At 47.6% G+C, this 26,723-nt stretch overlaps 1 protein-coding gene across 1 annotated transcript in view; it reads right to left on the bottom strand.

The window, feature by feature from the left end:
• Positions 1–23,688, bottom strand: part of CD9 (CD9 molecule) — a 36,650-nt gene extending 12,962 nt beyond the window's left edge. The window contains exon 1 of the mRNA XM_077309922.1: positions 23,407–23,688. Coding sequence (XP_077166037.1) covers positions 23,407–23,472 — 66 coding nt within the window. The 5' untranslated portion in view covers positions 23,473–23,688. The remainder of the gene's footprint in view (positions 1–23,406) is intronic.
• Between the last annotated feature and the right edge of the window lie 3,035 nt (positions 23,689–26,723).

A 26,723-nucleotide genomic window follows, 5' to 3' on the forward strand; every position in this document is an offset into this window, starting at 1 on the left:
AGAGCTTTTGAGGGTCAAAGTTTATGTCATCAGATAGAAGGACATCCTACTTGAAAGCTTATATGAATCTTGTTTGTCTCTAAGGTGTTCCTGGTTTTGAAACTAGCTCCTCTCCTCCAGACCAACTTGACTACCCTCTGAAACGAATGGTAATTGTATTAAGAGGTTTTAATAAAGACTGGTTGGCTCTATATTCACTTGCTCAACATCCCTTTTATTTAACACAAAAACTTTCAATGGGGCATCAACTGATGATTTGAGCTGAAAAAGCCACAGAGCTGCCTCTTGGGAAAGTTCCTTTGACCTGACATTCCCTGAAAGCCATTCCGCACCCTTTCAAAGCACTTTAGAAGTAGATTTTCCTGTTCTGCACAGGAAAATCCAGCCGCAAAAGCACATTGAAAGTGCATTATCCAATGCGCGTGGAAAGTGAGGAAGCTCGTTCTAACCAACTCAATGACACATGGGGAAAGGTGGCTGCCCTCTGGTCACAGCTCCACTGTACATCACATTTTGTATACAGAAGATCCCACTTTCAGTCCCTGCCCTTTGCCAGTCCAAAAGTGATCCCTAAGGAGTGAACAGGAAGAGATCTCTGCTGGAAAGCTGTTTTAAAAATATATCCCAACCACCATGTTCATTTGCAAGTTTTCAGGACAGCCAAATAACTGAAGTGGTAAGACTACAAAGTCAGGTACCTGCATGCAAACTAGCTAAAGAAGGGACCTTTGTATAGCCTTTTGTCTGCTAGGAAGCTCTCAGGACGCAAACAATGAAGCGTTTCATTTGATACGTTAAACTCAACTCTTTTTTTTTTTGCATTTTTGTTTTTTAGCAGCTTGAAAATGCTCTCTCTGGGGGGTTTCTCACAGGTCACTCATCACTGCCACATTCTCTTGCAAGGATCTGAAAAGTTTCCAGTGGTTAAAAGGGCAAAGCCGATCCCCAGGAGGAAAGCTGGTTTTGCCAGTTTCTCAGATTTCAGGTCTCAAACACCATTCAGTGGCACCATTAAGATCAACACAGTTTAATTCTGGACACAAGCTTCCCTGGGCACACACATTTATTCGGAGACAATGAAATGGAAATACATAGAGTGCAAGCAGTAAATTTGCGTGGACTGGTAACTTCCATTTCACTGTCTCTGAAGACGTGGGTGTGTGTGTGTGTGTGTGTTGGACAGCTTATATCCAGAATTAAACTTCGTTGATTTTAAAGGTGCCACTGGACTCAAATTTTGTTCCGCTGCTTCAAAGCAACACTCTGTGTTTCTCAGCCTGCAACGGGGGGGGGGGGGGTGAGGGAGTATCGAGTTCACCTCCCCCCCCCCCCCCACACGCAGTTTGTTATTGGCCTGTAGAGGAGTTTTCAAGATCTAAAGAAATACAAGAACAGCAGGTGTGCTATGTGAAGGGAAAACCCAACATGTTCCTACAGAAACTGGAACTCCACCCTGCTTTCTTTTGGTTCCTAGCAATTTCCAGTCCCTAGTCACTATTAAATTTTTAATTGCCTTATCAAGTCAGATGCAAAAAATACGCTGGCACATCTTAACTCAGCACAATGTGCGTAAACTTTCCGTTTAAGAATGTTTCTAACAGAACAGCTGTGGCCAAACTGTGGTTCACCAGAGGTCCATGGACTACAATTCCCATGAGCTCCTGTCAGCATGGTAACTGTAGTCCATGGACACCGGGAAAGCCATAGTTTGGCCACCTCTGTAATAGAGCAATGGCTCTCTTCTGGGAGGGAGGGAGGGATGCTCTGGATTTCCGTATAAACACCGTTCAGCGGGAAAGGAGGGTGCAGATTGAGCCCTCCCCTGTTCTTCCCCAGCATGAATTCTACTCGCTGTGAATGACTGTGGCTAACCATCGCATCTGCAGCAATGTTAACCACAGGCAGGACAGCTGAGGTCAATATGCCACCCCTTCTCGCCTCTGCAAGCCTGTTGGGGGGTGTCTTTCATACTATGCCACGTTCTAGGCCAGACTGACCAGGCAAAACCCCCTCGCGTGACTTCTGCCCATTCTAAAGCTCCGTAGGACATGCGCTCTCTTTGCTTACAAGCACCTTTTGTGGGGGCTGCAAGGGGATTGAACACACGTCACACTAAGCTTTGTAGCAAGCAGAAATAGCGCCAGAGGTGCTCACTGCTTCCACTTGTTTTAGGGATCAGCAGAAGACGATTCCCTCTTGTCCCCCTAGTGCCCACTGACAAGTCAGGATCAGTGCTGATCACAACTCATGGATGGCTTTTCAAGCCAGAACTTGTGAGCCCCTGGAAAGGAGTTCTCTAGCTGCTGCACCCTGAGCCCATTTGCTCTGCAATAGCTTTTCCTCTGCAGACATTCGAAGCCTGATCGGCTGCAAGCTGAACTGTAAATGCTTCCTTGTTTGGAAGACTATTTCACATGTCATTTAATTGTTTTATGCTGTCCTTCTGTGCACATGCTCAGATAAAATGGGCAGGACACCATACAACCAATGGACCCAGAAGTAGCATCACATTTTCTCCTAGATCCCCTGTCTCACACTATTTCCTCTTGCTCTCCCACAGGCAACCTCTAGCTTCTTTCCGGCTCCTTTCTCTCCCACCCCACCCCTATTTGGTCCCCAATCCTGGAACCCTCACTTCTTTTCTTCTTTCCCACCCACCTATCATGTCCTGCTCTCCCCTTTCAGCTTCTCTAACTTTGCTCCCCTTTCCCTCCCTCCCTTCATTTCAGTTTTGCTCCCCCCCCACCCCCAGCCTTTTGCTGACAAAAACCAAAGCTTGGAAACGGGGGGGGGGGGGGGTTGCTAGGCGACTACAACAAATGGCCTCTGAAATCTCACAAGGCAGTGTCATGAAATCTCAGTGGGCATTTCTCCCTTAAAGCAACAGACACTGTTTTCCTCATTAAGGTAATTCTTTAATGCCCTGATGTGTTTTTATTGAGATTTCATATTTTTCTGCAAAACCCGGGTTTCTTCCAGGCTTGTAAATCCCTGTCTGCCCTGGCCCCATTGTGTGGGTTTTTTGACCCGCATTCTCACTTCGTTCCCATAAAGCACAGCAACCGGTTAGGCAAACCAAGAGCCTCAAAACATTCATGCAATAATAGACCCATCTTGTTATGCTTTAAAATGTCCTCACAGGATAAAATGATCAGACCCAGATAGTTTGATCGACCCTTGTTGGGCCCAGCTGATAATTAGCTATAACAAAACTCTCCACAGAATCCAAGAGCATGTAATATCAATAGACAAAATGCAGAAACAACGAATTCAACTCCGAGGCTTCCTGAAATAAACAGGCTTTCAAGTGACGCCGGAAGGCCTGTGTTGAGGGGCACTCCTAGGAAAGGGAGTTCCACATAGCAAGCCAGCTGCCAAGAGCACATGAGCGGAGGTGTTCCTTGAGATACTTTGGACCCCAGCCCATTAACAGCTTTAAAAGGATCAAAAACCTTCAGTCGCAGAACAGATGCAACCCAGATATTCAACATGCACTGTTGGAACAGGCCCTTTGGGGAAGAGCCGAATGGAAGAAAAGTGAAAACAGGATCCAGCAGAACATCTCCCAGCTCAGCCATCTCCCGCCTAGCCCTAGTCACGGCACAGTCGCTGGCCAGCCAGTGTGGGACAGAGAGAGCTGGACTAGAATCTGAGAAACCCTGGTTCAAATCCATGCTTTGCTATGTTACTCTTAAAGTTTTGATCCACTTCAAGGAGTGTGTGTGTGTGTGTGTGTATGAGAGAGAGAGAGAGACAGAGACAGAGAGAGAACAAACTGTGCATGTCACCTTGAGCTCCTTGGAGGAAAGGCAGGATAAAAACGGACTGACATAGGTGATGAAGCAAGGAGAAAGAAGGGGGGAAAGGAGCGGGGAGGCCAGTTGGTTGAGAATCAAGGGGAAAACAAAGAGCAGAAGAAGCCTCACAACTGTAGGAAGATGTGGCTTGAAAGGGGGAACGGAGCATCACTTTAAAGTGCTGAAATGTGAAAGAAAGAACGGCCGGAGGCAGAGCTACAGGAAATATTATGGAACAAAACAGTAAGATTCCAGGCAAGTTCTCCACTGTGGCCAGCATTCAAGGCTCTGAAAGCAGAACATCCGCTCCCAAGCAGCCACCCAAATGAAACCTGATGCTCTGGGTTGAGTCTGTTACTCGTCTGAAGAGCAACAAAAAAAGAGGGAACCTATCCCAAGGCTATATTACTGTAATATGTAATTTATACAATTTTCCAAATAAATCAACAGTTTGACAATCTGTTTTTTCTATATTTAATACCAAATAAAGAAACAGCTGTAATAGTTTCTAGATAAATGCCGTTTTCAATTGCTTTTCGTCAATGGTTGTGTCTTCTTATGATAACTATTATGAAAGCGTTCCACTGTGAAAGATTATTTCTACCAAATTACCTTATTCCACTTATCTAATAGTATAAATAGGACACCGGCTCACTGGTACCGGGGCCAGTTTGTAAAACTATTCTGAAGAGTAAAATAAATTTTGAGTCCAATGCACCTTTGAGGCCAACAAAGATGTATTCAAGGTGTGAGCTTTCGCGTGCATGCAGGCTTCCTCAGAGAAAAGCTCACACCTTGAATAAATCTTTGTTAGCCTTAAAGGTGCCATTGGACTCAACATTTGCTGTGCTACTTCAGATCAACATGGCTATCCACTGGGATCTATTCTGAAAAGCAGGGGTAGTCAAACTGCGGCCCTCCAGATGTCCATGGACTACAATTCCCAGGAGCCCCTGCCAGCGAATGCTGGCAGGGGCTTCTGGGAATTGTAGTCCATGGACATCTGGAGGGCCGCAGTTTGACTACCCCTGCTGAAAAGCATTAAGTTCAACTGATTTCATTGGTTTAAAAACACACAAGCTATTGTTACCGTGTGTTTCTCATTTCTTATCTGGCACACATCATTACAGCCCAAATTACAGATGCTGCTACAATGCTTAAATTGACTTTGACAAAGCAGCATCGAGCGGGGAAAGTCATACTGACGACCCCACAATAAAATCAGTCCAATAGCACCTTTAAGACCAACAAAGATTTATTCAGGGTCTGAGCTTTGGAGTGCAAGCACTCTTTGTCAGGCTATGATCTTCTTACATGACAGGAAACCCACATTTAACAAAGGTATGCCATGGTCCTAAGGATCCCTTTTTAAGCTTAAAGAGGAGGTTGCTAACTATGTCCAGGGTGGGCTGCTTGAATTTCCACTGGGCTTTCCGGTTGAACCACTGAGAATCTTTTTGGGGAAGTTCACTGCCATGGATACAAATGAGATAAATGTGACTTTTTCCTTGGCTGAAAGGGGCAGGCACACAACACTGCTGTCGCCTCCTTTCTGAAATGTCTGCTGTAAACATTGGAAGAGTCCACGGTCACCTCAAGCCAACATATGGCTGCTGGGAAAGAAAACTAGTGACTCAGTAATAAAAAGTACAATGTTCCACTGCTACTATTCCTCTTGTCTTGAAAAACTGAAGTCTGCCAAGATGTCAATGGGCTGTGGTTGGAAAAAGGCTGTAACTGAAATGGAAAATAAGAGAACTCTAGAGATCTGAGACTTTAGGGAAATACCCTCTCTTTTAGAAGTATGCAGCTTGGAGTTCCTCCAGGCATCTCCAGACTGCACTGAATGTTCAATCTTTCAACTGTGTAAACTGTTTATGTATTAAGGAATGAGGATTATGATCTGCTAGGTTTTTTCCCCACCTGTGCAACGTTTATTCCCCTGATACGGATAGCCCAGGCTAGCCTGATCTCACCAGATCTCAGAAACGAAGTCGGGTTGGCCCTGGCAAGTATTTGGATAAGCGACCTCCAAGAAACAGCAAAGTCATGACAGGCAAAAGGCAAAAACCACCTCTGAATGTTTCCTGCCTTGCAAACCTTATGTGGTCACCAATAAGTCAACTGTGACTTGGCAGCACATTCTACCACCGCCAGTGTTTGCTCAACTTTATGTGATGGAAACAAAGTTGGCATGTGTTTTAGTAACAAGACGTGGGGATCCGACTAGATCTCATGGAGGGGGGGGGGAGGCTCTCTGCAATCGGTCAAAAAATTCAGACAAACCCTAGCACAGAATTCTTGGGAATATATCCCAGTTCAATTACTAAGAGCTCTACACTCCACCACCAACCAGGTAATGGGCCCTAGCCCTAAAGAAGCCCGCCTGGCCTCGACCAGGGCCAGAACATTCCCTGTTCTGGCCCCCACCTGGTAGAACGAGCTCCCGGAGGAGATCAGGGCCCTGACAGAGCTTAAACAGTTCCGCAGGGCCTGCAAAAAGGAGCTCTTCCACCAGACATTTGGTTGAGACCAGGCATAACTAACAGCGACTGAAGGGCCCCTGCTCCCCTCCCTCCCAAAACTCCACTAGCGCTCTCTGGACCTGTTTGCACTGTTGCATTGTTTACACTGCTTATATTGTTACAACTATCAGTTATTACTATTATTTTTATGATTATTCATATGTTATGGATTGTTTCATGTATTGTTCATACGTTCCATGTAAACTGCCCTGAGCTCCAGGGGACGGTGGCATAAAAACAAACAAATAAATAAAATAAATAAAAATAAATACATAAATAGGAATAAATAGAAATAAATAAATAAATATAAAAAGAAAAAAAGAACAGAGGGAATCAGTCCCACCACCAAGCTGAAACAAGTTTGATAATATGACCAAATAAGAATATTATAATAATACTTTGTTTTTATAGCCTGCCCTTCCCAGCGGGCTCAAGGTGGGTAGCAAAGTTGCCATGGAACATTTGAGAACTCAGAATCTGATGAAGCAGCTCAAGGCTTTGGGGCTCCTAAGCAAGATGGCATCACGTAAACTGAGTTATTGTATGGGAAGAGATCTTCATCGCATTCCACTGAAGCAGCGCCAAAGAGATATTCCTTTGCACCAAACATCGGCCCAGGGAATGTTTTTCTAGCCTTGCTGAAAGACTGGCATCAACAGGGAACAATCAAAGACTGTTTGCCTCCTTCACCTGGGTGGGCCCATCTCCTCTCCTCCAAACAAAGACAACAGCAAACGTCTTACTAAAACTTTCCAACAGGGAGGGAGGGAGAGAGAGAGAGAGAAACCACAGCTAGTTCCCATCTCCACCTATAATTTTGTCTGACTAACCGAGCGTTGCCGTCACATGAAAGGAGTGTGTTGAAACTTAGCACAACTTCCTTAGCAGTTCAGCCAGCACAGCTTCCATGCATTTAAAGTTAAGTCCTACAGTTTGATACAGCTAAAGAAAGTCTCTTATTTATTAGGGACAGCTAGGAACTCGATAAACTGCCAAAATGCATCCAGTCCTTGGGGGAGAGAAGAATTAATAGTTTTAAAAACCTAATTGTGAGAGTTGTCGCCTTGGAGACTTCACACCCCCTACATACAGTTTCCACAAAACAAACCAAGACAAAGGCAGAGCGCCACAATATACATGGCCTAAGATCAGTTTTGCTTCATGGAACGCAGCCGTGGGGGCTGTAACTGAGGGTGGGAGGCTTTTACACTCTTTCCCTTTGCGCTGTTTTTCCACTAAGACTCTCCACCCCAAGAGGGAAAGGTTGGAGAGACAAAAGCAGGGATTCCCAACCAGGACCCATTCTGCACACACATAGGATAATGCACTTTCATTGTGCTTTGGCAGCTGGATTTTCCTGTGCAGAACAGGAAAATCTACTTCTAAAGTGGATTGAAAATGCATTATCTGTTGTGTGCAAAATAGGCCCAGCAAGGTTCTGGGGGAACCTTGGGGTTCTTCAAGAGCTCCCCAGGGGTTATGCAGCCTTTCCCAGAAATCCAAACGGCTGCTGACATCACTGGACATCACCGGAGCCCACTTCCACCTGTAACTCCACAGGCCTAGTCGCTTCTCCACAGTGGAAATGGTAAATGGCCCATTGATTTATTGACTGGCTCCTGCATCTTACTTCTGCGCCCACTTCCCTGAAGGGGCATGTCACCATTTCCGGGCTTTCTTGAAGCCTGAAAAAACATTTCATGGGATCCTCCACGGTCCAATGGTTGAAAAAGTCTGGATAATAAAATAATGGGCATGGCCAAGTAAACTAATCTGTACACTACATACTAAAAAAATAAGTCTGATAAATGGAATGTCGTTCTGATTAGGGTGATGAACTGAATTTAATAATATCTGTATGATTTGTTTACACGATCTGTACCCAACAATCTTTTCACTAAATAGTCCCACATCTAGGGCAATCCTGCATCTAGGAGAGGATGGGCATAAAAGGATGTTGTGCAGAGACTAGGGCCCATTCTGCACATGCTGGATAATGCACTTTCAATGCACTTTGGAAGTTTTGCACAGGAAAATCGAGCTGCAAAAGCACATTGAAAGTGCATTATCCAACATGTGCAGAATGCACCCAGGAGTACATAAACAGGCATGCATGAACACTACGTGGCATATGTCTGCATTTCATATGCTGCATCTTTTTTTTCCCTCTTCCTTTTGCCTCCAAGTCCCAGGTGACCTATGGTGACCTCATTGGGTTTTCACAGCAAGAGACTTTCAGTAGCGGTTTGCCTTTGCCTGTCTCCCTGTAGTGATGCACGTATTCCCTGGGGGCCTCCCATCTAAATACTGTTTAGCTTCAAGGTCTAACAACATTAGGCTACCCTGGCATCTTATACCAGGGAGGAAATGGGTCTGAATGCACAGTCTGGCTTTTAAGTCAATGCAGATTAAGCTGTTGCAGAAAATACACAGAGAAGACAGAGAGCGGATATTCAGGAGTGGGTCTTAATTGAAGGTTGATGGGTGGTCCAAACACTGAATAGCCCTATTCCAGGGGATGCCCATCTCCATCCAGAATGTGACTTTGCAGTTTTTCAATACATGCAAACTTAAATGGACTCCGGGGAATGGTAGAGAACAGGAAGGCCTGGAGGATCATTGTCCATGGGGTTGCGATGGGTCGGACACGACTTCCCACCTAACAACAACAACTGGAAGTCCAGTATTCCCAAATAAGCCTGCAGAGGATAAAGTTGTTAAAATGTAACTTATGTATCGGTAGAAAACATACAACCACTGAAAATTCACTATAAACAATGGCAAGCACAAGCATACAAACCAAAAACACTAGAAGCAGGAAACGTAAATCCCATTCCACAGCAGTAACAAATAGTTAAAGTCTATTATACAAAGAAATTAACGAAACAGCATCAACGCAAAGAAAGGGGGCAACACAAAACAGAGACACCAGCCTAATGGAAAAGCCTGGGCATAAAAGGACAAACTTAACTTCCACTGCATAGCCAGCAGATTCAACACAGTCAGGGGTCAGGAAAATAGAGGGCATGCCATAATCATGGTGCCACACCAGAGGAGGCCCTGTTCCTAGCAATCACACACCCTCCCATCTGAAGGGGGGGTGCCCACGCCAACTCCCAGTGCTGACGGATGAGGCAGGCTTACACAGGAGCAAGGAGATCCCCAGCAACCCCTAAAAGGCCTGGGACCTAAAATCACCATTTCAGCCCTGAAACAAATGTCCCAAACTCCCAACAGCTGACACTTGCTGCAGCTTTAAACTAAGTGAAGTTTCTGGACAGTTTTCCAAGGCAGACCCACGTAGAAGACGTATTTGTAGTAATCTAGCCTGGAGAACTGTAGCCAGATCTCACTCTCCCAAGCAGGGCCATACCTGGTGAATCAAGGCTGACTGAAGGTAGGTCACAATGCAAATGAGACTTAAATGTAGGCCTGCAAGGAACAGAATGCATCGCCCCCCCACTCCAAGCAGTGGCTGTTATCTTGCAAACCAGCCACAAAGGCCTTGGCCTTATCTGATTTGAGCCTTCACTTCGTTTAGGTCACCCAGAAGGAAACTTATATGTTTCCAGCTTACCCCCAGCCCTGATAAATGTCCTCTCCACAACAAAGGCTTAAGAACAATTGGGCTTCCCCCGCCTTTGCTAGTTAGGGTTGAGACAAACTTGTTCTCACGAGCAGCCTTGGATGCTGCATTTCCCATGGTGAACCGGTACAGCATTTGTAAGTCTTGAACCAGAGCCAAAGAAACAGGCAGTGTATTTCTGCTCCAGCAGCAGAGAGATAGATGGCCTTCCTAACAAATCACCCGTTCGTACATGGCAACTGCATTCTTAAGTCATGCTTCTTCTTCTTTTTTGGCCAGGACTTTTAGAAGTCAGTAGCAAGTAACAGGTCATTGGACATGAACAAACAAAGCCTTTCATTACAGCAGCAACCAACCATGTGCGTGCTAGTTGTTACACACAAGAAGATGGTATTGTGCAGAGACAAGGAGCAGGGTGGCAAAGGTTTTTCAAGTTCCTCAGTACAACAGGCTTCCTCGGGAGGTGGTGGGTTCTCCTTCTTTGGAAGTTTTTAAGCAGAGGCTGGAGAGCCATTGGACAGAAATGCTGATTCTGTGAATTGAGGCCGATAGTGAGTGGGTGGGCAGGAAGGGTTGAGTCAGTGCTTGGCTCTTGAGGCCCTTTCTTGCATACCAAGGGAAATGCCATTTTGACGTAGGGAGGCGGATTTTCTTCTGGTTGTGGAGGGAGGAGGCACATCTTCTGGGCATGAAACCCAACTGGTCAGGTGAGTGCCCTGTATCGTGCAGGAGATTAGACTAGATAACCCCAGAGGTCCCTTCCAACTCCATGTCTGTAAGAACTTCAGTAGAAGAGGAGGAGCTGGTTTTATTTAGCCTGCTTTTCACTACCTGAAGGACTCCCAAAGCTGCTTACAAATAACCAAAAGTACTGTGACTACCCCAGGGTCACTCAACTGGCTGCCTCTGAAGGAGTGGGGAATCAAACCCAGTACTCCAGATTAGACTCTGCCACTCTCAGCCACTACACTAAACTGTCTCTCTTTACCACTGCTTATAAAAAAAAAAACATTGAAATACCTGGCTTTTTTTTTTCTTTTGCCATCCACACAAAGTTGACTTACAATGGCCCCCACAGGGTTTTAGGTGGTTTGCCTCTGCCTTCCTTTCCAATCTTCCACGAGGATCTCCCATGCTAATACTAGCCGGTGTGAACCCTGCTTATCTCCCAAGATCTGTCAGGATTGGGTTGCCCAGTTGGTTTCCATGGCAGACCGGGGAGCCGACGCTTGGCTTCCCAGATCTTAGCCCAACATTTCAGACCAACCACCTTTTATTCAAGGTCTAAATGGGAATTACCAAACAGGAATAACAAGCTTAGTTTATAAGGTCATCGTTCATTATAAGAAGAAGCTGTAAAGATGCCTCCACGCTTAAGAACGGATAAATAGAACATAATGGCAGGATCTCAGCTAGTGACTCTAGCGCAGGGGTAGTCAAACTGCGGCCCTCCAGATGTCCATGGACTACAATTCCCAGGAGCCCCTGCCAGCGAATGCTGGCATGGGCTCCTGGGAATTGTAGTCCATGGACATCTGGAGGGCCGCAGTTTGACCACCCCTGCTCTAGCGGGTGCGGGGCATAGTGAAGGAAATAAATATCACTAGATTGGAAATTAATGGGCAGAGGCATGCTTAATTGTGGAATGCTGAGAGTCACTGAGTTCCAAAAAGGGAACTGCAGCAGTCTTGGCATGTTCTAAAAGCTTGGTTTATAAGGTTATCATGCGCCTTTACATGCCAAGACTGCTGCAGTTAACTCTTTGGACAGGTCCGATGGCGGCAAACTCCAGCAGATATGTAAAGATGTCCTATATCCACTGTCTCTTGATGAGACAGCCAGGGACTGGCGAGCTCAGGAATCTGGCGTAAAGCAGAGAGCTGTGTCACTTTTTTGATTATTGGGATCTTTAAGGGCGCCCTCTCCCTCTTTTGGAAGAGCCACTCCTGGTGCTAAGCTAGCCACAAGAGCATCTACCACTAGAACTTTCAGTTGGGAGGAAAAGAGAATATTCCTTTAGCCCAGGGGTAGTCAAACTGCGGCTCTCCAGATGTCCATGGACTACAATTCCCAGGAGCCCCCTGCCAGCATTCACTGGAGGGCTGCAGTTTGACTACCCCTGCTTTAGCTTGCCCAGAATACAAACAGTGATTGGTAGGATCTGACCAGTCCTCTTTTAACTTTTTTTTAAGAGACGGGAAGGGGAAAGTTAAATCCAGCTCTATTACCCTAGAAAGGAGCCTCTTGTGGCGCAGGGTGGTAAGACAGCAGAAATGCTGTCTGAAGCTGTCTGCCCATGAGGCTGGGAGTTCGATCCCAGCAGCCAGCTCAAGGTTGACTCAGCCTTCCATCCTTCCGAGGTCGGTAAAATGAGTACCCAGCTTCCTGGGGGGTAAACGATAATGACTGGGGAAGGCAGATAATGACTGGAAAACCACCCCGTAATGAGTCTGCCATGAAAACGCTAGAGGGCATCACCCCAAGGGTCAGACATGACCCGGTGCTTGCACAGGGGATACCTTTACCTTTTTTTTTTAATCACCCTAGAGAAAATCTCATGGGGCCTTTCATCATTGTCTTCATCATCCTGTTCCTTATTGGAAATTCCCACCCTAGGGGCAGAAATCTGTAGGATTTTTAATGCTTTTTGTGTAAGAGTCTGAAGCTCCTCTTGAGAAGAGGGGTGGGGAGTCGGCTTGCTCTGTTGAGGGACTGTCCTCAGACAAGCGAACTTCCTCTTCATCCACCTCTGCATCAGTATCCACAGGGCCTGAGGCAGAACTCCTATCTTCAGATCTGAGAAATTTGAATAATTGTCCCTAATGGGGAAAGTGCTTTTACAGGCAGCCTTTGCTGGCCAAGAGGAGCCCTGGCATTTCTCTGTGTCTAGAGGCCTTGAGGTAGCTAGTATTTTGAAGGTCTTTGACTAGAGAGGGAGCAGAGAGGCAGGAAGAGGCCTCCCAGTGTCTTTTCCGGAGAGGATACAGTTATTTTTTCCCTCTGATTGGAGACAAATTGCTCTAGCCAGTCCTGGAAGCCATGGGGGCAACAAAGGGTTCTCCCCACTCCTGGGTTCGCCCCTCCTATGGAGCTTTGTCTCTCTTCGGCTCACTGTTTAATGGCCACAAAAGGCTACATCGAGCAGGCCTGATGGGCCAATACTGATTAGGAGAGGTGCAGTTTTCATGCCAAAAATTGAGCCTGTTTCTTCAAGATCCAAGCCAGGCAATCTGTGGCCTATGACCTTCTCCAGGAGCTCTGCCAGGGCAGCATGGCCAGTGAAGTGGGCTTGTGGTATTTCTTATTCCGCTGCCTGGGATCTCCTCGCCCAACTCTACCTCAGAGACGGTCCTTTAGTTGGGGACCTTAGCTGCCTACATCGGCATGACTGAACGAGCAGACAAAAAGCAAGACGAGGCCAGAAGAACAAAGTTTGTTATTTAAACAAAGGGAAAGGCACACAGGTAGAAAGAGGAAAAGAAAGTGCAAACCAAATGTTCTTCATAAAGGAAGATCTCAGGAGCTTTCCAAATCCACTGCTCTCCCAGGCAAAGGCAGGAAGTGGGGAAAGCCGGCAGGGTCCAACTCAATAGGACACTCCAAAGTAAGCCATCACTGAATAACAGCCCAAGTTGCTTCAGACCATGAGTTACGGTCAAAGCAAGAGGTCGAACTTATTCTCAGCATTCCTGTGAAGTAAGGAATTTTTACTGCCAACAGGTATTTGGGAGGAGGGGAGTGTACACTGCCACACCCCAGAACTGAACAAGCAAGCATTACACGTTCCCTTTGTTGAGTTCCCATCAAGGAACTAGACCAGTCCGTAGGACAAGACAGCCTGAAGGCGAAAGGTGCGTTATTCAGGAGGATACCTTCATGAGTATGACATATGCAAGGCCTTAGCTCCTAAAGTCATATTTATATCCTGCTAGTGGGCTTTCACCTGATTAAGACTTTGTTCTGCACTGTAATCTGAATAAAATAAATACGTTTCCACAGACAAAATGAACCTCCCCCTACGAGGAGGGTGACTACTGCTGAGAAATTAAAACTGAAAGGGCCCTTGTAGCAAACCATGCATCTGAAGAGACACCGACCAATGGGGCTTTTTCATTTCTCAACATCATTCAGGACTCTTTTCTTAAGCAGCTATTCCTTAATCGTCCTTCTGCAACGGTCATAAGGGATGAGGTGACTCAACATGAAGGAACTTCAAGGCCAACATGTTTGGTCATGTACCCCCCAAGAATGATATAACCCCTAGAATTTTGCATAACCTTCATCAGACATGTCAAGATGGAAAGATTTATCCAAAGGCAGATGTACTTTCTCCTGGCAAAAAGATCTTTCTCCTGATACACCTCATGCATCATAAGGATCGAACAAAGGAAAGAGCCTCTATTAGATTATTGTTTCTACAGATTGTAAGTCAAAGAATGGTCTCAGAAATGAATCATCTCCCTCATTGTTTTATATTCTGGTCTGGCTTTAGTACTCCCTCAGCCAGAGGCCCTGGTTGCATGTTTAGAAGTATGATTGGATAGAAGAACAGTTCCAGATGAAAGAAGCAGCCTTGGGAACTGGAAAGCTCCAACTATACTATGTTTTCAAGTGAAGGCTGAGTCTTCCTTCCTTCAGAGTTTACCCTGGAGGCCTAAGCATGGACTTTAGAAGAGCCCAGGTGAGATACTGCCCTGTAATCTCTTGCAGGGTGGAATCATCGTGTATATTATAAATCTTCATGCATCTTGTTGACTTGGTTGGGATAGTTCTCCTGGCATCTCTACTGGTCCTTGATTAAATGTCTGAACTATGGAAATGCAACTCTGCCAGTGCCTTTGCACTCAAGAATAGTTTAGGACTCCCACAGCCACAAGACAAGCCACCATGAAAATTGTGTGGGGATGTCTGGCCCCAGATGCTTCTGGACAGCTCAGTCTCCCTTCATCCAACAGTAAACTCTTGAAAGGTTGTTTGGCCTGAATAGGACACAGTCAGAGCATGTCTGCTCAGAGCAGCTGACAACCTAAAATGTGCACTCCTCTCCACCTCCTTGACCCCAACATCTGAACTAGAATTTTATGCTCACACTATGTTGAGCAAATAAAATCCTTTTGCAGGCTTCTTAAGAGAAAAAATACACTGTTTCAGAACAGGCTTTAGATTTGGGCAAGAGCATTAAGCACAAAGGTGATGACACAGTTTTCTACCTTCCTCCAGGGACACCCGATTAAGAAGCTTGTTCCAGGAGATACAATCAACTCATGTGGAACATCCAAAACGCAGGTAATGGGCTGGATCTCCTCCTCATACAGTTGCAGACAGACCTGGGGCAAAATATCAGGCCCCGAAGCCCGCCAAACTGTCTTCTGTCACAGAAATGTGAGCATTATGCTTTCCAGGGAGATGTCAGAGCTCTTTGTATTCTCCCCAGATGTGATTGGGTGGATTGTACACTTAGATATTAGCATTTAAAGGGATCACCTTATCTGACTGCATAACCGATGTACCTACTTGGTTGCAGACAGAGAAATTTTTTAAAATTATCTATACTTCCTGTATATAACTCCACCATATGATAAATAAGTAGTGCAGACAGGCCGTTCTCAACACATAGCAAAGAAAGACGGGCAGGACTGGGCAACTAATTTTCCCTTTGACAAATCCCCAATATGTCTCCCAGGAATTTTGGAGTTCCTTGGAACACACAGGTGAGCTCATAGATTTTGGCACACAGAATCAGTGGTCAGGGAGAAAAATCTGAATGGTTAGATTCGGCGGGTCTGTGGAAGTCCCAAACAGTTGCTTGGAGAAGAAGAGCTGATTTATTTGTAGCCCACTTTTCACTGCCTGAAGGACTCCAGCTTACAACCATCTTCCCCTCTTTCCCCACAGCAGACATCCTGTCAAGTAGGTAAGGATAAGAGAGCTCACACACACACACACAAACACACACGCAATACCTTTATTGGCATAAAGCAGATGAGAGAGCTCCGAGAGAACCATGAGAGGCTCAAGGTCACCCAGCTGGTCGCATGTGTCTCAACAGGGCTTACAACCACCTTCCCTTTCTTTCCCTACAACAGACACCCTGTGAGGTAGGTGAGGCCAAGAGAGCTCTGAGAGAACTGTGTATGGCCCAGGTCACCCAGCTGGCTGCATGTGAAGGAGGAGGGGGAATCAAACCTGGTTCTCCAGATTAGAGGCTTCCAGTCATAACCACTACACCATGCTGGTGTTCAAAAAGAGAACGGTTGAAGGCAAATAAACTGAGTTACAGTCCAGATGTGACCATGGTGCTGTTGCTCAACTGTGACATCATTCACCAGCCTTGGCTTGAGTGCCAGCCACAACTTCTCCATCAGAAGCAAGATTTGGCCCCAGTAATTCAGGCTCTGATCATATCTGGGCTATGGAGCTGCCTTTGAAGGCTGTCTGGAAGTTTCAATTAATATACAATGTACAGGCCAGGTTCTTATCGGGGGTGGATTTAGGGTTCACGCCCCTGGGAAAGATTTCCTCTGGCTGCCTATCTGTTTCCAGTTGCAATTCGAAAAGTTGGCTCTTCCATTTAAATCTCTAAACAAGTAAGTTTTAAAGACTGGCTTCCCCCATTTCACATGGCTCAACAGTGAAAATCCTCATCCCACATCTTGCCCTGTGTGCTGACGTCCATAGAAATGATCCAGGCTTTCTCAGTGGTGCTACTCCCGCTGTGGGAGACTCCTCTACGGACGTTTGCCTAGCACCTACCCTTGTAGACTTCAGAAGCATGGCCGAGATTAAATTACTCGGGCTTTTATCATAGGAGTTTCCTTACTTTTCACTGTTTCCTTACTTGTACTGACTAATATTTACTAATGAACAGATATTATGCTGTATGTTGTCCTAACTGATTCATTGTTTTATGGTGATGATTCTGGCTTTCGTCCCTTTTAAACAAAGAGGTGCTGAACCACTGTTTTGTCAGTTCTATACTAGTTTGAGTCATCTCAGAGTTGTTCCGTCTTGCCTGTTGTAATTGCCTCTTCGTTGTTTGAACTCTTGGCTGGTTGTTGTATGGGTCTACTCTGTTTGGTTACTATTTTGAGCCCCCTCTGGCAGTTTTTCCACCTCATAGGGAGACAGCAAAGAAGTTAATAAAAAAATTAAAATATGAGTAAGAAAGAGCAAGCATCTAAGATGCAGGAAGCCACTAAAGAGACTGGAATCATTACCCAGATTCAATGTTGCATCTGATTTCTTCTTCCCCCTCTACTGAGGGGAGCAGTTCATACCTTGGGCAGACTATAACCGCTGTAACCTTAAAACAGGGTCATGGGCGGTGCAAGGCCCTGCGTGACTCCAGACTGCTGCTGAGAGGGACTTCCTGTGTCAATGGGTGGCCGCTCACCCACACAGCCTTGGAGGGACCGCAAGCCAGATTCCCTCGCACTTTGCAGTTTTCAGAATACACTTCACTTTTCTCTAAAAATCCAAATGGGCAGAGCTTATTCAAATCAAAATCAAATTTATTTGATACAGCACTGTGGCCAGATAAAACAGATAACGAGAAAAAACATTTCACAGTTTATTCTAGATTCAGCATGGAACAAACCCAATTAAAGCCCTCTCTTAAAAACCATTCCACTTAGGTTTTGGGTTTTCTCTGCACATATGAAAGATGATCTTTTAAATCAGGGGTGGGCAAACTGTGGCCCTCCAGAGGTTCATGGACTACAATTCCCATGAGCATTTGCTGGCAGGGGCTCATGGGAACTGTAGTCCATGGACATCTAGAGGGCCACAGTTTGCCCAACCCTGTTTTATGCTTTTGACTTCTGAGACTCAAAATGTCTACTTCAGTCTTTTGTCTCTCCCACCCTTTAAATGACCAAGAACAGGCTCAGGAGCCCAGAATGGCTGAGAATGTAAGAGAAGTCACGTTGGGATCAGGCCAATGGCTCACCCAGTCCAATACCCTGTGTCACATAGGGGCCACAACCCTGGTGACATCAGGATGTCCACCAGCACAACCAGAGATATAAGATATAATTGAAAATACTTAATAATCCCCCACCTCCCAAAAATATGGTGGAATTTTCAGCACCTCATCTGTGCTTACCTAGTTTTAGTTCTGGGACAGCTGCCTCCCAGCACACACACACACACCCAATAGCTGCCAGCCATCACTGCTACACCACACTCAGCAAATGCAGGGGGGAGATACTGAAACTGGGGTGCTCCAAGCCACCAACTCCATCCACTGAGCTTGTCAGCTCTAAAGCTGATGAGTATCCAAACACTAGATCACGACCCAAGACTCTCATGTATAAACATTGATAACACTGGATAGCCCAAAGGAACCAAAAGCAACCCCGCCCAAGTTTATCCCAAGCAGGAAAGGAAGAATAATAGAGAAGAAATGCCAACACAAATATACCGAGAGAAATCTGCTCAAGGGTGTGCACGCTATGCACCAAAAATAATTCCAGTCAAAAATCTGCCCATGAAGAGCAGAATTCTGCAAACCTGTACACGCAGCAGCATAGTTTTATAGTCAATTTGTAGTATGCATCCAATTTGTAGCTTGGGACCTAAGCCCTACCAGGAGCCAGTTTGGTGTAGTGGTTAGGAGTGCAGACTTCTAATCCGGTGAGCCGGGTTTGATTCTGCGCTCCCCCACATGCAACCAGCTGAGTGACCTTGGGCTCGCTACGGCACTGATGAAGCTGTTCTGACCGAGCAGTGATATCAAGGCTCTCTCAGCCTCACCCACCTCACAGGGTTTCTGTTGTGGGGAGAGGAAAGGGAAGGCACATATAAGCCACTTTGAGCCTCCTTCGGGTAGAGAAAAGTGGCAGATAAGAACCAACTCTTCTTCAGTAATCTCAGGGCTCTCTCAGCCTCACCCACCTCACAGGGTGTCTGTTGTGGGGAGAGGAAAGGGAAGGCAAAGGTAAGCTGCTTTGAGCCTCCTTCGGGTAGAGAAAAGTGGCAGATAAGAACCAACTCTTCTTCTTCTTTCTCTTCTTCTTCTATCCCTTGGCCACCAGAGAACCTCCTACCCTCACCACCTGTTCTCTGATTTTGGAAAGAATTCACACAGGCATACACTGAAAGCAAATTGTGTTTATAAATGTTGATAGCTAAGCAGCCTTGGGCAGGGAACTGGGTGGAAAGCCATTGGGTGCATATTGACTACACAGCTAGGAAGGTGACAAACATGTCCACGTAGGGAGTGACTGGAAATCTTGGGTCTCCGTATTATATGGATAGGTCGCTTGCTTCAGTGAGGGTGGCCACTTGCCCCTTAGACCCCTGTGCCTTGTGGCTCGTGAAAATGGGTGATGAGCAGATTAGGGGACCCTCGGAGAAATAATAAATCCGTCCCTGTCCTCAGGGGCTTTCCCAGGGACCTTAACGGAGGCGGTGGTGGGGCTCTCAAGAAGAAACTACAGCCAAATGCCACTTGGATTCACACTCCCTGTTGCTGGGGGAGTTGGTTGGACGGGCAGCTGCGGTTCAACTGTGAACTTCCCTAGAGGAAGCATCAGTTTTGGACCCATTCCAATCTGGTTTCTGATCTGGCCATAGGGTGGAAACAGCTTTGGTCGCTCTTAGAGACGGCCTCCGGAGACAGCTAAACAGAAGCGAGTCTGCGTTGCTCGTGGTGTTAGACCAGGGGTAGTCAAACTGCGGCCCTCCAGATGTCCATGGACTACAATTCCCAGGAGCCCCTGCCAGCGAATGTTCTGATTGGGGGAGTCTGCGTTGCTCGTGGTGTTAGACCAGGGGTAGTCAAACTGCGGCCCTCCAGATGTCCATGGACTACAATTCCCAGGAGCCCCTGCCAGCGAATGCTGGCAGGGGCTCCTGGGAATTGTAGTCCATGGACATCTGGAGGGCCGCAGTTTGACTACCCCTGTCTCACAGCAGCATTTTAGCTCGCTGCCTTGTCAATGTGGGGATTTGGGGGGGGAGTCAGACTGGGAATGGCCAGCCTCCTTTCTTCCAGGGGAGGAACAGCTGTGCCGCTGTTCACTCACATGTGGAGCACCACAGGGCACAATGCTCTGCCCGACATTATTCGACATCTTTATGCGCCCTCTTGCTCAGCTGGTCCAGGGACATGGGCTTAGGTGCCATCAAAATGCAGATGACACCCAACTTTAATCTGCCAATGAGTGGCCAGCCATATTCACCCCCAGAGTCACTGGAGGTCATGATGGGATGGTTCCAACAGAGTCCCCCAAAGCTAAACCCCGCAAAGACAGAGGTCCTATGGTTGGGTAAGAAAAAGCCAGACAAGGAAGTATGCCTTCCCTGCCTGGAAGGAGGACAGTTAACAGCTTCATGCTCCATCAAGGATTTGGGAGTGACCTTTGATGTAAGGGAGGCACAGATCACCAATGTAGCTCACTTGGCATGCTACGATCTCAGCCAGATAAAGCTACTAGTACCCTGCCTAGCCCTGGAAGACCTAGCCACAGTGACCTAGACAGTCACTTCTAGACTATGGTTCTGCAACGTTCTATGTGGGTCTACCTAGGCCTTGACCTGGAAGTTACAGTGAATGCAGAATACAGCTGCACAGGTCCTTATGCGACCTCCTTGGAAGACCCATCTTTAACCTGCCCTCCAATAATTGCACTGGCTATCGATATTCCAGATCGTTCAAGGTGCTAGCATTAAGAAGCAGCAGCAGTGTTGGTTCTTATCTGTCACTATTCTCTGCCAGAGGAATCTCAAAGGGGCTTCCAATCACCTTCCCGTTCATCTCCCCTGTGAGGGAGGTGAGGCTTAGAGAGCTCAGAGATTACTGAAGAAGAAGAGTTGGTTTTTATATGCCACTTTTCTCTACCTGAAGGGAGTCTTAAAGGGGCTTACAATCTCCTTCCCTTTCATCTCCCCACAACAGAAACCCTGTGAGGTGGGTGAGGCTGAGAGAGCCATGATATTCTTGCTCGGTCAGAACAGCTTTATCAGTGCTGTGGCGAGCCCAAGGTCACCCAGCTGGCTACATGTAGATTAGAAGTGAAAACTCCCAAGCACTACACCAAGCTGGTTCTTCAAGGCCATATGCAGTCTGGGCCCTGGGTATCTGAGGGGCCACTTCTCCCTGTAGGCTCCCCATCAGCTGCCCACTGCCTTCAAAATGGCTGGCAAAGCACCGGCAAAATGATGGAGATATGGCAGAACATTTTTAGAAATGAGATATTTTAACAATATTATATTTTTGCATTTGCTGATGGCTGGGTTTAAATGTTAACATTGTTGTGAACTGCCCCAATCCCATGCACAGGGAGGGGGCCGTCAAGAAATCTAATAATAAACAAAATAGTTTATTCCGCTTTAATCTCTCTGTCCATGTACAGAACTCATACAAGTCTCAGACATTTCTCCACTCTCTGCTTTCAGGCTGGGCTCTCATGATTGGGGGTGGGGAGGAAATGCACTGTAAATATTTGGGCAACCAGGTAGCTTACGTACCTGATGGAATGGAGCAAAACAGGAAGGTTTGGGCTTGAGAATGGGTGGGTGGAATAGTGGCCAGGGAAACTACCTCCCTGGTGACATCAGTCCTGACGAATGCTAGTTTCGGAAAACAGGGGCTTGCGTTTGTCACCATGGGGAAGTCTCTGACGTCACACATCCGCGGATCAGCCTCACTCTGGAATTCCCTCAGTGCTGATCACATGCTGAAGTGAGACAACTATGGCGTGAGCACAAACCCTGTTCACCTTCCTAAAAAAATTTTTGCCCTCCCCTAGGGAGAGGCTTATATGTCACCTTCTTTAGGAAATGTATTCCCCCACCCCAACCGCCTCCAAAGAGGCCAGTTTTGACAAGGGGCACTCTCTCCCCTACAGGCAGTTTTGAACAAGCCAAGTGAAATGGTCTTAACTCTGTGGCGTCTCTGGAATGTTTGGGTTTGCTTAGGGTGATTATTTGCAAGCAACAGATCTTTCCCAAAAAAGACCTAATGCAAATCCAGTGTAGAAAGGAAACAGAGAAAGGCCATACACAGAACTTAATGGCAGGCTGTTACCTCCCACATAGAAGGCCATCTTGTTAGGGAGCTTCCCTGAGAGGCAAAACAATTTCTGAGTCCAGAGGCACCTTTAAGACCAACCAAGTTTCATTCAAGGGATGAGCTTTAAGATACAACAAAAGCTAATACCTTGAATGAAACTTGGTTGGTCTTAAAGGTGCCCCAGGACTCTAAATTTGTTCTGCTGCTTCAGACCAACACAACTACCCACTTGAATCTATCTTCTCTGAGTGGTAGGTAACATGTTTCCAAGGAGTTCTGAAACAACTTGGCAATCTCTTAGCCGAACCACATTAACTTTTAACTTATATTGACAGACCTCTTTTTCTACTATAGGCAATCCTGTAAACCTTTACAGGAGACAGCATTTAAAGAGCCCGCTCCTGTTCAAAGGGAGGCACCTGGGCTAAGAGTCCACAGAAACTCCATGCTCAAGCCTAAAAGCCTCTGATTTGCCCAACAGTGGGTTTGAGTAGGGTGTGACCTCTTTCCTGAGCATGCTGCTCTTGCAAGACACATACAACAGACCATGCCGCTGGTGGTTTGTAGAAGACTTCTGGGCTCCTCGAAGTGAGAAATGAGTTCACAGCCTGAACTGCAAAGGTCATGTCCAACTTGAGACAGAGGCACCACCAGCTCCTGTAAGGGGGGCACTGGCCCAGTCCGCACATGCTGGACAATGCCCTGTCAATGCACTTGAGAAGCAGCTTTTCCTGTTCCGCACGGGAAAACCCAGCTGCAAAAGGCCACTGAAAGTGCGTTATCCAGTCTGAGCGGAATGGGCCAAGAGCGACCAGAGCCATTGCTAAAGGAGGGGCGGGTGGAGATCCAGCCAACACCCTGTTCTCCGAGCACCCACCCACGCGGCCCTTGCGCATGCCACGAGAGAGAGAGAGAGAGAGAGAGAGAGAACGCCAAGCCTCGGCTTCCCTCCCCGGCCACCCTGGCCAAGAAATGTAGGCTTGGCTCGGGCGCTCGCCAACTCCGCCCGCCCGCCCCGGGGTCTAGCGGCGCACACCTGGGCGGCGCAGGGGGGCCACTTCCCCCCCCCCCCCGTCTCTTTAGCCGGTCCTATTTTTCAAGGGGAGGCGGCGCCCTCGGCTCTCGCGCGCCGAGAGAAACGCCGCACTTTGCCCGCTGCACTTCCAGAGCCCGCGGCCGCCAGAGCGGGCCAACCGGGCGGGAGAGCGACAGCGGCCCTAGAAGGGGCGGAAGGAGGGCCGAGTCCCGCGGCGGGGGGCGCGCCAGAGCTGCCCGCGCGCCCCGAGGGCCAAAGCAGGGCTGGGACGCAGCCCCCCCCCCCCGGCCAGGCTCCAGGCTTGCAAGGTGTTTCCCGTGCGGCGGCGGCTGCCCAGGAGCCCAGGTGTGTCCCCGAGCCGCCCCGGAGCGCGGTGCCCCGCTCCCTCCCTGCCTCCCTCCCTGCCTGCCTCTCTGGAGCGCCGAAGCGGCGGGCGCGGGCCTCACCCAGAAGATGAAGTTGAAGCCGAAGAGCAGGTACTTGATGCACTTGGTGCCGCCCTTCACCGGCATGGTGGCGAGCGGAGCGGAGTGGGGCGAGGCGAAGGGACGGGAGCAGCGAACTTGGCCGAGGCGGCGTCCGGGCTGCTGGCGACTGGCGGGGCGCCTCCGACGGCTCTTCCTTGCGCGGCTCGCCGGCCTCTCTGTGCCTGTGCCAAGCCCTGCCCCGCCGGCCTCGCCTTTTGCTCGCGCCTCTGCCTGCCTGCCTCGCCTCGCCTCGCCCTCCACCCCGCGCCGAAGCCCCACCCAGACCTGAAGGCTGCTCCCTCCCTCCCTCTCGCCGCCCGCCCCCGAGGCCCCTTCTGCCGAGAGCAGCCCAAGTTCCGGGAGACTTCTTGCCAGGGCGCAGGACGGCGCTCGGCGCCCCCCTCCGCCGCCGCCTTTTTCTCCCTCGAAGAGAAGGGAATCGAAATCCGGTCGAACTGGAATGGATCCGAAGGAGAGGAACTTTCTTGGCGTCAACATGCAGGAGGGCATTCGCCCCCCCCCTTTTCCTCGCGCCTGGCGCACAGACCTTTAGATGGGGTGGCCCAACTCTAGGGGATCTCACCGGGGTCTGGGAGAGCCAGTCTCGAATGTCCCTTCAGGGCCTTGAGCCAGTTCTCGTTTTCTCATTTTGTTAGGGCTTAATGATCTATGAAGATAATAATAATAACAACCCATAAGCCGTACATGTATAGAAGAAGAAGAATAGAATCATAGAGTTGGAAGGCATCTCCAGGATCATCCAGGGGTAGTCAACCTGTGGTCCTCCAGATGTTCATGGACTACATTTCCCATGAGCCCCTGCCAGCATTTGCTGGCAGGGGCTCATGGGAATTGTAGTCCATGAACATCTGGAGGACTACAGGTTGACTACCCCCCTGCAAAATTCAGGAAAGTTACACCTACCTGACCTACAGTGACCCCAGTTTCATGACCCCCTCCCGAAAACCAGAATCATTGGCCAGTCTGGCCAGGAAGAAATTTGCCTCCCAACCCCAAAATGGTGATTGGCATTTCCCTGGGCATGTAAGAAAGGACCACAAGAGCCAAGCACTGATACAGCCCTTCCTGCCCACCCAACTCACCCCACTTTTCACTACTCAAAGGAGTCTCTAAGTGGCTTACAAACACCTTTCCCTTCCCCTCCCAGCAACAGACACCCCGTGAGATAGATGGGGCTGAGAGAGTTCTGATAGGACTGCTCTGTGAGAACATCTCTATCAGGACTGTGACTAACCTGAGGTCGCCTGTGGAAGAGCAGGGGATCAAATCCAGCTCTCCAGATTATAGGCCACCACTCTTAACCACTGCACCAAGCTGGCTTTCTACTAGCATGCTTGCAGTAGCGTAGCAGGACCTACTTTTGAGTAATATGTTTAGAATCTGGGTAAGATATTTTTTCTTCAAAAAGCAATAAAACAAGTTTGCTACATCAGCAACACAATGTTGACATAAACTGCTCAAAAACAATCTTAGTCTTAAACTATCAGGAAAGGATACCCATTTCAAAATCCATTTTCTCAAACATCTCTTTCTGCCCATAGTTCTCAACCTAACCTGCATTGCTGGGTTGTTGTAAGGGGAGGGAGGGCAAGCAGTGGGGACACAGCTCTGAGCTCCTTAGGTGGCATCAAAAGAAACTAAATAATAGTAACAAATACTTCCTGCAGCATTCTGGGCCAGAGTTGATTGAAATGCCAGCTTCTGAATAATATGAAAAATGGGAACTGTGGGGTTCGTGCAGAGTTATAATTAAAAGAACTGGTACAAGATTGAAAATCGTGGTGACAGTTGAGCCATAGGTTCACCAAGAGTCAAACATGACTAAATGCCTAACATCATCATGCAGAGTATGTTTCTCTCACTTCTTCCTGGAGCCCCTGCCCTGCACACTCCCTCGTTCCCCTCTCATGCCATTCTGATCTAGCCCAAACCTCCTGTGAAATCATTGCATGACTCTATGCCCCACCCATGGGTGACCAGAACCTCTGGAATGTTGTACCTCCTCTTGGCCTCCCAGCTGCCTTCCCCAGCATGGTGCCCCTGGGCCAAGCTTAGACCTGGCTGCTGGTAGTGCAGGGCCCCTGAAGAGATGCTAATCTCCTCCTTGTGTTGCTTTGCGGGGGGGGGGGGGGGGAGGACAGTTTGGCCAGAGCAAAGGGCCTGTTCCTTCCTGAATGTCCTCTTTGGTGGGAAGGTGGGATTACAATATCTACATGGGACTGACTTGGTAGTCATGAGCTACTGGAATCATTACAATAGTTTCGTAGGGCTTTCTGAGTGATGCATTTAGAATCTGGCCAAACCACTTCTTTTCTTCCTTGTCAATAAACCTGGAAGCAAGACCCTCTTTCATACTCTACCCCAAATCCAATAATGGTTCCTTGGTATTATTTAATTGTATGGCGATAGACCAGAGTACAGGCACATAAGTGATACGAGAGAGCCAGCTTGGTGTAGTGCGTAGGAGTGCTGACTTCTAATCTGCTGAGCTGGGGTTGATTCCCTGGTCCTCCTCCAAGTGCAGCCAGCTGGGTGACGGGCTTGCCACAACCCTGATAAAGCTCAGCCTCACTTCTCTCATAGGGTGTCTGTTGTGAGGAGAGGAAAGGGAAGGCGGCTGTAAGCTGCTTTGAGACTCCTTCGGGTAGAGAAAAGCGGCAGATAAGAACCAACTCTCCTAAAAAGCTTATAATACTTTAAGATGCTCTTGTAGATATATTCAGTTGAAGCTAAAATGATATAAAAATCAACAGAAAAAAATTAAAAGATTAAGGTTCAGAATTCTAGCGCTTTAGAAATATTTCCTGTCCTGATGAATCACAAGGGCACAGTATTTTACTGTCTGCGGAGAGATCTGAGGCTTTTCATGAATAAGTTCTCAAATCCACTCTGCATTAGTTTGATGTGGCATCACATCTATTAGTGGGCGAATAAGTTTGGAACGCACTTGATCGTAAAGCGGGCAGTGGAAGAAAATCTGTTCTGTCGTCTCTGCTTCCTTCAGAAGAAAGGTACAGAGTCTCTCTGCAAGAGGGATTCTTCTGTGTCTGCCACCCCATAATGGTTCTGCAGTCACCACAGTTTCTCTGTAATGTGCTGGGCAAATTTCTTAGGCCATCAAAAGAATGATGCACTCGGGAACCATCACATCCACATTAGCCAGAGAGAGGGAGGAAACACAAGCTTGGCTTCTTCTGTTCCTTGCTTCCAGACAAGTATTAAGGGCAGCTAGAAGAACGTGGTGTCATGCCAGGCCCTTACATGGGTTTTATTCC

This window comes from Paroedura picta, chromosome 14 (assembly GCF_049243985.1).
Source record: "Paroedura picta isolate Pp20150507F chromosome 14, Ppicta_v3.0, whole genome shotgun sequence".
NCBI classification, from domain to species: domain Eukaryota; kingdom Metazoa; phylum Chordata; class Lepidosauria; order Squamata; family Gekkonidae; genus Paroedura; species Paroedura picta.